Source organism: Larimichthys crocea, chromosome XIII (genome assembly GCF_000972845.2).
Source record: "Larimichthys crocea isolate SSNF chromosome XIII, L_crocea_2.0, whole genome shotgun sequence".
NCBI lineage: Eukaryota > Metazoa > Chordata > Actinopteri > Sciaenidae > Larimichthys > Larimichthys crocea.
In genome coordinates, this window is record NC_040023.1 from 14,695,422 (window position 1) to 14,708,067 (window position 12,646).

At 39.6% G+C, this 12,646-nt stretch overlaps 1 protein-coding gene across 2 annotated transcripts; it reads right to left on the reverse strand.

Annotated features, from left to right (window-relative positions):
- Nucleotides 1–461: 461 nt before the first annotated feature.
- On the reverse strand, nucleotides 462–10,216 carry slc2a3b (solute carrier family 2 member 3b). Of its 2 annotated transcripts, none has more exons than XM_010750355.3 (11): nucleotides 10,063–10,216; nucleotides 9,251–9,406; nucleotides 5,942–6,046; nucleotides 5,404–5,564; nucleotides 4,768–5,008; nucleotides 4,502–4,664; nucleotides 4,058–4,245; nucleotides 3,316–3,420; nucleotides 3,125–3,226; nucleotides 2,802–3,005; nucleotides 462–2,708 (listed from the first exon to the last, which is right to left on the reverse strand). In XM_010750355.3, exons 2-11 carry the CDS (start codon nucleotides 9,272–9,274, stop codon nucleotides 2,466–2,468), a joined length of 1,536 nt encoding a protein of 511 aa, XP_010748657.3. In that variant the 5' UTR covers nucleotides 9,275–9,406; nucleotides 10,063–10,216; the 3' UTR covers nucleotides 462–2,465. The 2 variants fall into 2 exon arrangements, with proteins under 2 accessions (XP_010748657.3, XP_010748658.3); XM_010750356.3 differs by lacking the exon at nucleotides 10,063–10,216 and adding an exon at nucleotides 9,550–9,689 and having other exon boundaries at nucleotides 2,466–2,708.
- Between the last annotated feature and the right edge of the window lie 2,430 nt (nucleotides 10,217–12,646).

A 12,646-nucleotide genomic window follows, 5' to 3' on the forward strand; every position in this document is an offset into this window, starting at 1 on the left:
GAATTGATTAATATGAACATTATTTCATGTCCCCCTAACAATAGACTTAAATAATATATTATTAGAAATCTTTTAATTGAGAAAATCTGTAAAATAAGTGACTTTAGTCATGATTCTTTAATGTTTTTTAGTCTTAAAATAAGATCAACAATTCACATCTTTAATGTTTTTTAGTCTTAAAATAAGATCAACAATTCACATAGGATTTTATTCCCCCTAAATTCATAAAATAACAGGGATGTTCTCTTGGAGTGCAGTTTCAGAGGAAATCCTCTTTGGAATAAATATTCTCTTAGATCTCGACTTGTGTTTTGGGTAGGCTTTTGAAGCCGTGTAACCCAGGAGTAAATATGAAGCATGCAAACACTCCTTAAAAAATGTAAACACAAACACGATCATGATCATATTTTTCTAAACTCAAATGTTCAGCAGCAGATCCAGTGAAAAACTGAACTCTGATGTTCAACTCATGGCTTTATTTCAGTATTTCAGATTACTGGTTAGCTCTACATTGAATTACTGTACAGCCAACTGAGGTTTTTCTCCGGTACAGAAAAGGAAATGAAGTTGCCACACTGAAGAAGAAGTGGGTAGCAGACAAAATAGCAGACAAACCTCTCCCACTTTCACTTCAGCACAGACATTAAACATTCATGAAAGGAAACTTGCTTTGACTCACTGACTCGAGCATTACAGACAGAAAAATAACAGACTGTTAATGCTCATAATTCAAGTCACACATTCCCTTAAAAGTTGGACAATTTTATTTCCTTTTTAGTTTTCTCAAAGCAAGTGTCACTCATTTTAATACATTATATTACTATTATATTTTATATAATAGAAAAACAGTAAAGGTCATCTTTTATCTGAGTCTCACTCAACCATCCTCACTTCTCACTTCTGTCTACTGTTAAACAACAAAGTGACATTCACCATAGTAACAGTATTTCCAGAGTGCAAGACAAATCAGTGGATGTAACAGGATTATGAGGAACAAACAGACACCCTAACACATACAGTACGTTATATTTACATGTAACACAGAGCCACATACAATAAAAGCAATCAGCAAAAGAACAGCCAGACTGAAAGTGCAAATAAAAAAAGCTTAACCACTGAAAAGTGCTTCCTTACGAGTGTGTTCACATCCAAAGGAAGATGCAGCTGTACAAATATTTAACTTAAAAGCATGTATACTGTGCTGTAATAGTTGATCATCATGCGGCAACTGGAGATTTTACCATATATACAAAATATGTGATATAATTAGACTAAAATACATATTATAAGACATCTTTTGTGCATTAACCACTGAAATAAATACATTTAATTTAGTGTTTTTATTCAACAACGCCATCATGGATAATATCTCGTTTAAGATACGTATTGTAACTTAATTATCAGTAGACTTGAACACTGTTTACAAAACAGTGTACCAGTAACAAGCACATTTGATTTGATGTAATTATTTTAGAGATTGTAAGACATTTTATTTCATGGCGTGTGATTCAGAAGTTATTGCTCCAAAGAGATGTCAAATGAGTTTCAAGTACAGTGATGGATATTTTCTATATTTTTAACAGTAAGAAGCCGATTATACACTACAACACAAGTAGCCACCTGAGTTTTTGTAATGCATGCTGTAAACAAATGCACTACAACAGTTTTTCTGTCATTCTGGCTGTGCAATGAAATCATAAAACACAACAGGTTGGGTTGTGTACCAAAGAGCAGACCCTATCAGGCGACTTTGCTAAGGCTTGGCAGTGCGAAACTACACCTTCTTCTCATACAAACAATGTACTTGAGGCAGTAAATTTGTATGAGGCAGAAAATGTAAATTTACCAATTTACAGAACTGTTCCCATTGTCTTATTCATCAGCATAAACTGACTTCAAACAACACACAAACAAACAAGTATTTCTTCCCATCTTTGTGCTTAAATAGAATTATTTTAAGTCTGTGGCACCTCCTCCATCTTTTTTCTATGGACTTAAGGCAACATGGCTCCCTCCCCCCCTAGCAGCAAGGCACATCAGGCAGGCAGACAGGACAGCAAGTCAGTCTTTTTTGGGTCAAACTACCATAGATCCAAAACCAGCTTGACCTCAATACGTAAACCCCCCCCCATCCAAATCCTGCAACCTTTTAACACTGGGGGTAGCTGAAGACCTGGGACTTAACACTAAACATATGTTGATCCTCTTATGTGGCAATGTGCATGCAGCTGGCACAAATATTAAATACTGGTAATTCAGTTAAGTTTGGCCCATGTTTAAAGTAGGATTACAAATAATTCTGTCAATTATTTTAGCATGTGTAACACGTGAATCTTTAAAAAAATAACACTCTAAAAACACATATTAAGAAACTAAAATCTTATTTCTGCATTAATACACTGAGTTGAAACCTGTTGTCTGTCTTGTACCCTATTCCATCGTCTCTCTAAGGACGCTCATTGTTTCTATGGAAGATCCACCATGGGAACCTTTTCTGTTGGGGACACAGGTGGAGCTTCTTTGCTCTCTGGCACGACCCCTGCTTCAGGCACCGGGGAATGGGAAGATTTATCTGCACTGGCAGCGAATCCCTGAGTGATGTCATCAAATGTTCTTCCTTTGGTCTCAGGCACTCGCAGGAAGGTGAAGATGAAGAACAGGATGAGGAAGACCATGAAGATGATGAAGGTGTAAGGGCGTGTAAGCTCCTGAGAAAATAAGAGAAAGATGATTGTAAGTGCACGACAAACTCGCACGGCTTGTACATCTCATGATTTTGATGAAGTAAATATTGTTCATACCTCCAGCTTAGGGAAAGACAGCCCCACCAGGAAGTTGGCGCTCCAGTTGGAGAAACCAGAGACAGCTATGGCAGCCGGTCGGGGCCCCTGAGAGAAGAGCTCTGCTACAATGAACCACGGGATAGGACCTGGACCCATCTCAAAACTGGCAACAAAGCCGAACACAGCCACTATGGCCAGGTAGCTTAGGGATTGGTTTGTGTTCTGCTCAGAAAGAGAAACAATCAGAACAAGGACAGGTTACAAGAGAGCAATGAGGACACTCTTTATTTGTATGTTCAAACAGCTCACAGGACAAGAAGACCCATGCAAACATCACTCACCTGCAAAGCAAGCGAGATGGTCAACAGGAGGGCACAGATAGCCATTCCAGCCAGTCCAATCAGGTGCAACGTCCTTCGCCCTGCTCGTTCAACCAGGAAGAGCTGCAGTCAAACCAAGAAAAATACTAATTAATAACCAAACAGATATAAAACCTTTTACTGAGACATCAAATGTGTTGTGAGACACTTACAGAGACAACAGTAAACACAGTGTTGACAGCTCCAGCTCCTATGGTGGCGTAGATGGGCTGAGTAACACCAGCTGTTTTAAATATGTTTGTAGAGTAGTAAAAGACCTGAAAGGGAAGACAGTGGAAGAGTTCATATTTATTCCAGTGAATACAATTAGTGTAGTCTTTAAAATTAGACTGTGCAACATGTCAGCAAGCAGTTGCTATGGTAGATAAAACTCAAACAGTGAGCTCAAAGACACTAAAACGTGTCTGTAATATAAAAAACACTGATTCATGCATATTTAACCTCTTGGAATAATTACACAGCGAGGCACAGGTTGCTCTGTGTATAACTCTATTAGCCGCTGTGCTGGTGAGTGATATAGGTTGTGAGTGTTGATGTGTCTGTCAGAGTTCAATCAGTGCTGCAGCCTTTAGCCGCAGGCTACAGCAGCTTTGCTGTGATTGTCAGGTCAGACGCAACAACCGCTAACACATTTAGTCAGCCTGGTTACATGACCTCATTAACAAAATACCTATTAAATACCACTGTGTTTGAGGCTTCAATTATTCCACTTAATCTAACATTGCCTGGAGCTAAGAAGCATCTCTTGTCATGTGATTTGTATAATTTCAGTGAATGCTCCTTTAAAGATCCATGTGTGAGATGACAGATTTAAAGACTACACTCTCCATTCAGACTGACACTTGATAATAATATCCCTAACGCACTCTATTATAGCATATGATGTTTACTCACAGCGTTGATGCCGGAGAGCTGCTGAGAGAGCTGGAGGACGATGGCAATAATGATTGGTTGACGGTACTTTGGGGAGCGGAAAAGTTCGAGGATGGTCACTTTCTTTTCCATGGCCATCTTCATCCCTTCTTCCTTCATCTCCTGAATATCATCACCGACGTCTTCAGTGCCACGCAGACGCACCAACGCTACAGAGCGAAGAAGGGATGGATGGATGAATAAAGTGGAAGTAAGTACATTATTTATGCAAAGATAATGTAAAGGCTGGAAGGGTCTTGGAACATGTTACATGGTAAAAGTTTCATCAATCACACAGCCGCCTCATCTACGGGACATGCTTCAATCTGCAGATCATTAAAAATGCATGTGTAATTCCAGATTCAGTCTCATTAAAACCTAATGTTGCCATCCTGTTAGCATAGCATAAACTGTCTCAAAACTGACCTTTTCTTGCCTCCTCCTCCTGGTTGAGGACGATGAGCTGGTAGCGGGGGCTTTCAGGGCAGAAGAGCAGCATTATGCTCTGCAGTATGGCTGGCAGGATGGTCAGAGCCAGCAGCAGAGGCCACAGAGTGTGTGAGCCCAGCAGAAACTCCAGACCGAAAATCTAAAACACACAGACAACAGATGATGAAGTTTATTTCTTGTACATTCACCTCACCAAACATTTTCAGAGTTGAGTCTGAGGTGGTTTCCTTATATAATCGTACCTGCGCCACCAGGATGCCAACAACTACGCCAAGCTGGTGGAGCGTGCCAAAGGCTCCTCGGAGAGCAGTGGGAGCGATCTCCCCTACGTACATGGGTGTCAGTCCCGTGCACAGACCGCAGAACACGCCGATAAACAACCGGCCAATGATGACCGTCTCAAAAGATCGAGCCAGAATCGACACTCCCATCAGACCCCCGCCAATTACAGCCAGGATATTAACGAGCAGCATAGACTTACGTCTGGTGATAAGAGACAAGAGAGAAAGGTCATAGTTAGTAAAGAGAGTAATTATTATCGGTTAATCTTCAGATTATTTTCCATTAACTCAATTTTCCAGACTCCAATATCACTTCATATGCCTAGTATTTTTGAGATCCAACTGTCCAAAACCAAACATTTAATTTGCTATCAAATGTGATAAAGAAAAGCAGCAAATCCGCACATATGAGAGGCTGAAACTGCCAAATGTTTGCCAATTCTACTTGATAAATGTTGATAAATTAATAGTTTTGTTATCTCAGTGAAAATGTACTAATAATCTTATAAAGGACTTGATTGATTTACTGATCTGTCATGTTGCATCAAAGCACTGACTGCAGCATTTACCACAGTAGTTTATTCCTGATGTTCTCACCTGCCAAACTTGTTGACTATTGCTCCGACACTGAAAGACCCGATCATGCCTCCCACACTGAAGATGGCCACAGCAACACTCCACACCATGGTGACGGCATCTTTGCTGAAAGGCTCCGCGTAACGCTCCAGTGATACATTATGGAAAAAACTGCGTAGTTTCTACCAAACCACAGAAAAGGGTAGGAAGATTAGAAATGGCTATACGTGTTTTAGAATTAGGGTAGACCTGACAGAGCTTGTACCTAATGTGTATTTGAAAGTTTTGATGCATCCACATGGGGGCACTATAGCTTTTATAATTGCTTTCTCATTATACTGAGCTCTCGAATGAGGCCAGACACATGTTCAAGGCCACAGATACAGTATAAAAGTGTTCAAATGATTCAAAAAGTGCGCACAATCAATAATAATAAATAGAAAATAAGATAGGGTGTTGCATCTATTATTAATCCAGGAATTATGCCCACTGCCCCAATGGTTGCCCGTGCTGTTATAAAACATTAACAACACTAAACGTCCATTATGCATACACACACCTCCTCTGGTGCATTGATGACCCCGGTGTTGTATCCAAACTGTAGAGAGCCAATGACTGCAGTTGAAACACAGTAAAGAAGGTAAAGGGTCACCTTCTTCTTGGGCTGTTGAGAGAGAAGAAGACAAACAGACATAAAAGATTAAAACAATGTGCAGACAGAGTTTATGTAATCTTCCCCTCAGTTTTGTGTGGTGGACATGGCCTGTTCCTGGCTCCACAAAGCTCTGGTTGTTCCTAGTGACACTCGTAACTTTGCACAATGAGCCTTTCTACATCTGCCCTCATCAGCTTTTTGTTTTTACAATTTGCAGCGCTGCTGGGAAAACTAGGTGTTACAACACTGCACAGGCTCCATGATTTGCAGCTTTGAAGTATTTCTCAGCTAAGTAGCTAAAGACACCCCGAGAGAATAAGACTGAATCCTATTGTGAATGTTTTTCCCTGCTGGTTTTCAGAATTAAAGTGGGTTTAGCTCATAATAACAAGCTTATACACCTGACATTAATCCCTTGCATGGCAGTACTTCCAGCTGGGAAGAGAAATTTGCAATATGTAAAAATATCCAACCAAGCAGAACTGAATGGAGTAATTGGTTTAAATTCTACTATGTGAAGGTGCCTGTAAGTAACCCAGTGACTACATCTCTTTTTTATTTTCTGTGATACACCACGTTATTTGCATCCAGAATCTAATGGTCAAGGGCTCGTGTCCAAATAGGCTCATTAATGAAGGGAAATCCATTTTAATCGCCCAGTTTAATCCATCTGTTTTCAAAATCTGCCCCTGTTTCAACACTAACTTGATTATGTAACATTCATGATGCAAATTAATACATTGTTGTGCACAATTTGGAATCATGCTCGAGTAAAAAACTCCTCTAGCAAGAAAGAGCTTGGTTTCAATGTACATGATATAATTATCTGCACAGATAACAAATTCCTGCAACAGCATGTCCGTTGGGAACAAACTGCCACAATATGAGCAGCATTTTGAAACCAGAGGGGCGGTCAGAAACAAACTCTCTGTTCTTTCATCAGATCAGTCACCTCCTTTTTATGATTTACTGCAATTCAATAACTTTAGATTCCTTATCTCTGTTTTTGGTGAATGGAATTTTGGCCGCTCCTATCAGGTGCTTGTTAAGTCACCAAAAACGTGGATCAGAATAAAACAACACACGAGAGGAATCGCTGCATTAGAATATTTGGCTGGCCTGAGATAGTGATAATCAGTTTTAATTACACAGTGTGTTTCTCAGGGGGACATCGTGAACTTGTCTCATAATGAGGACTGAAACAAGCGGGGCACACTGTCGTTGTCATGTCAACTATGTGTTACAGGAAATGTTGCAAACATTATGAACTAGATAGATAGAAAAGGAAATACAAAATTCTTGTAAGAGAACAAAAGCATGATAAGGATGGAGAGAGAGAGAAAAAAAGAAACATTTAAGAATATAATCACAGGGAAACAGGGAAACTTAATTGTAATACACACATTCCATATTTGACTTCTCCTACAGGATCACCTCAAATAACCCAACATATGAATAAAAACATGCAACGTGTATCTGTGGTGCAGCTGAGCTAGACTAGAGGAGATTAGATTAAGCAAAGCTGTATGTGGGCTTGTATATTGTATTGGGTTCATATGTGTGAATGTGAAATATACAGTTACATCTGCAGCAACATGCTGTAGTTGAGTAACATTCAAACAGGATGATTGCGCTATCAGATCATCCTCTTGCCATAGCAGCATGTCTAATTAAGGAGTGGCCGACTGACTAAAGCGCATTATGTGGCCGCACAGGCATGACTCTTTCACTCGTGTCTGATTTTTATGTGTGCGTTGTGTTCAGTAGATTACTTGTCAAATTAGTAAACATAGCACACAATTTCAATATCTGCAGATGTGTTCTACAATGTACAGTCCTTTACAGGATCACAGGGGGCTGGAGCCTATCCCAGCTGACTTAGGGCAAGAGACGGGGTACACCCTGGACAAGTTGCACTCCAGGTTCGAACCATAAACCTTATTGCTGTGAGGTGACAACACCACCGTGCCGCCCTTGCGGGGGGAACACTGATCCTTTGCAAGCTTGAAGCGCTCATTTAAACATGCACAAATCCATGGTATTTGGGAAACATGACTGAAGCTCCAGAACAGCTACTAAATGCATCTTAACTGCTGTTTCCAAGATCAATATTGCTCAGTTTCTACTCTTTTAATGTGGTAATTTTCTGTACTTATGTTTGATTCATTTGAGTCTAAAAATCTATATATAAAAAAACAATAACTTTTTCTACATCACCGTATAGAACAGTTCGCTGTCTGTCTCAGTATTCAGAGGAATGACTCTGGATAGACACCTCCATTTTCTTCAACGCTCAACTTCCGCATTCCTGTTATCTTTNGTATAGAACAGTTCATTGTCTGTCTCAGTATTCAGAGGAATGACTCTGGATAGACACCTCCATTTTCTTCAACGCTCAACTTCCGCATTCCTGTTATCTTTCAATACCTTCAAAGTTTTCAAGTTTTTGACTATATGACATGGACTCTTTCTTGTGGTTTGTTGTCACAAACTTGACATTTGCAGACTGATCTCCTGATTTATTCATTTATTCTCTTCAGCGCGAGACGTATTTGATAAAGCTCATTCAAGACTTTTTGGAGCACAGGTTAATATTCATTGCAGCCTGGTGAGGGGTTACACCAACACAGATTATGTAAGTAACAGCAACGAAAATGAAGCAACTGAATGCAATATGTGTTACAAAAGACAATCCACAGCGGTGGTTTGCGAAAGCACATTGTAGATGACTTTAGTTATATTTTAGTGTATTCAAATTTAAAATGTGCCTTTTAATTAATAACACTAACTCTCCTGTATCACTAGATGCATGTAGTATTCCTCTGTCCTATTGTCTTGTCAAGGATCTCTTTGTCCTCTTGCTATTGCTTCATCCCAAATAAAATCAGGAAACTAAAACATGCTCATGTTCAAACTTGCCACCCACCACCCTGTATCCCACTCTCTGTCTCTTAGTCATGTCCTGAAATGCTCGGCTCTCATGCTCTCGCCAAAGAGGAAAAATACAGGATTGCCAACCTGTGCCTCGTAAATACCACACACACTTTTTCATTAGGGAGGTGTTGCCTCCAAACAGGCTTGGAGAATTGAAATAAACAATGGCAAAAACCTGAATGACACTCTTCCTCAGGAAACACCGGCAATTGTAACAGCTTAAATGAACATGTACAGTAATAAGTGTTTGAAGCAGAAGTAAGAAACAGTTTTGTTTACCTTCTCATCTTCCATGCGCTCCATCTTCTCTGCTTGACAGAAGATATTAAGAGGAAAACTGACTCTTCAGATCACAAAGTGAAGCTTCTCAGACTGAGCTGTCTCTTTATCCCTTATGGATTCACACCACTGTGCAAATAGTCAGTGCAGGAAAACCTGATAATAAAACAAACACAAGAGCAACATGAGCAAATATTAATTACAAATTTGTAAATGTTTAAAGAGCCTGGATATCTTGTGGGTTACAACAGAAACTCTCACTGTATCCTATAGCTCATTAAAGACCATAAACTACAAACCGAATAGACTCAGAGCACTGTGCGTCAGTGTGGAGTACTTTACTGACACTCGGTGAATTCAACAGGACTCAAACTGACAGTACAGGCAAACCCCTCCCCTCCTCTTCCGTATTCACCCTCCTCTTCTGCTTCAGTTATGAACTCAAAAGAGGAAAAAGTGATGTAACTCTCTTCTTTTCTAATTAAATTACTGTCGCTTTGCTTGATCTGAATCATTAGAAAGCATCAAACACAACCTGAATGGGCTGCAGAGGAAATAAATGAATATAATAACCCACGTTGTCGCGATGGAGCAACATGTGATGCTGTACAAGTGGATTTAACTAAATGCTTTATTATAGTAGGCAACTTTAACTTTAATTTAACTAATTACGTATAAATATAAATAAATAAGTTGAGAATAAAGATACATGCATCGATTTGATGTTTCAGGTTAACAATATTTTTGGAAATAGCAATACACCGGATGAATTAATCATCATGAATCATAAATAAAAATAAATGTTTGTTTACCGTTATGTGCCGGTCTTTGTGTATCCAGTGAATCGATCTTGTCAAGACCTGTTAACTATGTCAAATGTTCGGTCATGCCTCGTATCTGTGATTTATACAAAGGGGTACAAGTGCGCCGGCACGTTCACACGTCCACGTCATTTTACTCTTACTCATACTTGCTGCGCGTAAAAGACGCGCGTAATTTCCGTACTGTATTTATAGTAGTCCCGTTTTCATTCGCAGTTTCCTAAGAAAAGAAAGGGGGACGTGCTCAGGCGAGCGTACAGCACGGAGCAGAGATGGAGAACAAGCGGCGCACGGTGAAAGGAGGCTCTGTGCCCGTCCGGCTGCCCACCGGGGGCGCGAGAACAAAAGGCAATGTGCACCGAGTTCAGATACACAAAGCCTGGTCATGCAGAAATCATGAGACCGGCTCAGTGGGTGGCAAACAAACGGGGAGCCCTCCTAATTCTCCATCAACTATGTCAAATCTTCATAGCCCGCCTAAATCCCAGTACGGAATTTGACAAGTTCTCCAGAAACATGCGAGTGAAGAGGCCCAGCTTAAAATCTACTTTACATTCAGTGTATTGTAATGATTTATTAGATCTTTTTGTTGACTGTATTATTAGAGGTCCAGGCGTTTGGAGCTGATACATATGAAACATGTTTCTTTGGTTTGGCACTTGTCTTGAAAGACCGAATATCCTCTAACCCCAACATGCATCCTAAAGAGCATCTTATGTCAGTATCATCACTGTAGGGAGGATTTTAAAAATACTGAGGTCAGAAACACAAGTACTGTCTCCACCCTTACCTCAGAACACGTGTCAAAGATCTTCAGCATCAAACTCAAAGATCAGTTACAGCCGTGACTGATGTTTGAGGCCAACATTTTTAGGTCGTTTTCTAGTTCATTCTCACATTCAAACATGCACTAAATCATACATGCTGCTTTCTGTAGATAACAGTCCAGTTAATATACATAAACATAAATGAGACGATTAATTGGAAACTGGATCATTTCTTTGTCATCAAAACTAAAATATAGATTCCCAGTGATCAAGATAACAATAATAATAATAATAATGATGATAATGATCTAGTGTGAGTTTTAAAATAGCATCCAACCTCATGACTGAGAGATTACTCAAACATCCCGGTGACACCTGTTTGAACCTTTATTGACCCGTCACTGCAGCTTGATATGAAAGTTACATTACATTGCATTACATCAGAATTTGAACATTTTACTCATGTCATAACAGGAAAAGGGCATGCGTGAACAAACAGGAAATAGTAAAAACATCCATGGTAAAAACATGTGGTCTAAGAGATGTTTAGAGTTCAAACCAGTACATAAGATATATACGGTACAGATGAATATACCTCGAATCTAACATAGTGACTTTTGGACAGGTGCACTCATATTGCAACACCACAGTTCATAGCCCTGAAAAAAATATGGAAAGGGAAATCTGTTGTGACAGAAAAATAAAAAAAAGTCTGATTAATGTGAGTGGCTTCTTCTCTTTCCTGATTACAAGGAATCACAATTACTTCATCAAATATTAAAAAAAACAACTCTCAAGACCAAATAAGGACATAACAGAGAGAGGGTGGTGCAAATGTTCAGATTTAGTGTCATCTTATAACAATCCTTCTCATCATTCCCTGTTCTTTGCATCCCATCTGGCGATCTCATCCAGTGAGCCGTTGCCAAGGAAACTAAACATGCAGCATCTTTTCGAGTGACCCGGTCCAAGTGAGCAAATCAATCAAACACAGAAGGACAGAGAGAAAGATAGACGAGGAAGGAAGTGAATAAAGTGTAGAGATACTGCCTCTGTATCTCTATCACACACACAACACATCACAAACCACATCCTGTAGCCTGAGCACAAAACATCCATCTGTATGTATTGGACTGTTGCAAATGTTGTAATAAAACTAAAAATGTTGCTTTTTGTGAATTCAACTGAGCATCATTTAAAATACTTGATCTGAAGTCAGCAAGTAGAGCTTCCTTTGTTTTGTTTATTATTATATAGTGTACAGATGAATATACCTCAAATCTACCACGGTGACTTTTGGACAGGTGCACTCATATTGCAACACCACAGTTCATAGCCCTGAGAAAAATATGGGAAGGGAAATCTGTTGTGACNCTGAGGGCCTGTGACTGACAGGGGCCCTGAAAAAATATTAGAACATTATTTTATTTTTTTATTAACTTATCATTTATGGATTTTAATAGAATATTTAATTTATAATTAAACACTTTATCTGTATGCAGAATGTTTCCTGTATGTCTACACAGTGATATATTATCACAGCTCAGTGTCAGGAGATATTGTACAGTTAGTATCGGACTATAAGAGAGTTGAAGCCTTCACAAATAGAGGTGTGGTTACAGGAACTGCACATGGTTGGCGTTGCCTGTGTGTGATGGTGGGACCCGGTGTGATATCTTTTCATGGGGCTCAAAATCCCTGGTGTCGCCCCTGGTTCTGCTCATATTGCAACACTGCAGTTGTGGAAATGTGTTGTGGCAGTTAGATTCTGATTAATATGGGCGGCTTCTTCCCTTTTCTGCTTACAC

Bases quoted from the DNA above. Each gene is read 5' to 3' on its own strand.
- slc2a3b (XM_010750355.3), bottom strand. From the start codon at position 9,274: ATGGAGCGCATGGAAGATGAGAAG. The intron at 6,047-9,250 runs GTAAACAAAACT...CTCTCTCAACAG, and splicing joins AGCGCATGGAAGATGAGAAG to CCCAAGAAGAAGGTGACCCT. The intron at 3,006-3,124 runs GTGAGTGATGTT...CTTTCTGAGCAG, and splicing joins CCATCTCGCTTGCTTTGCAG to AACACAAACCAATCCCTAAG.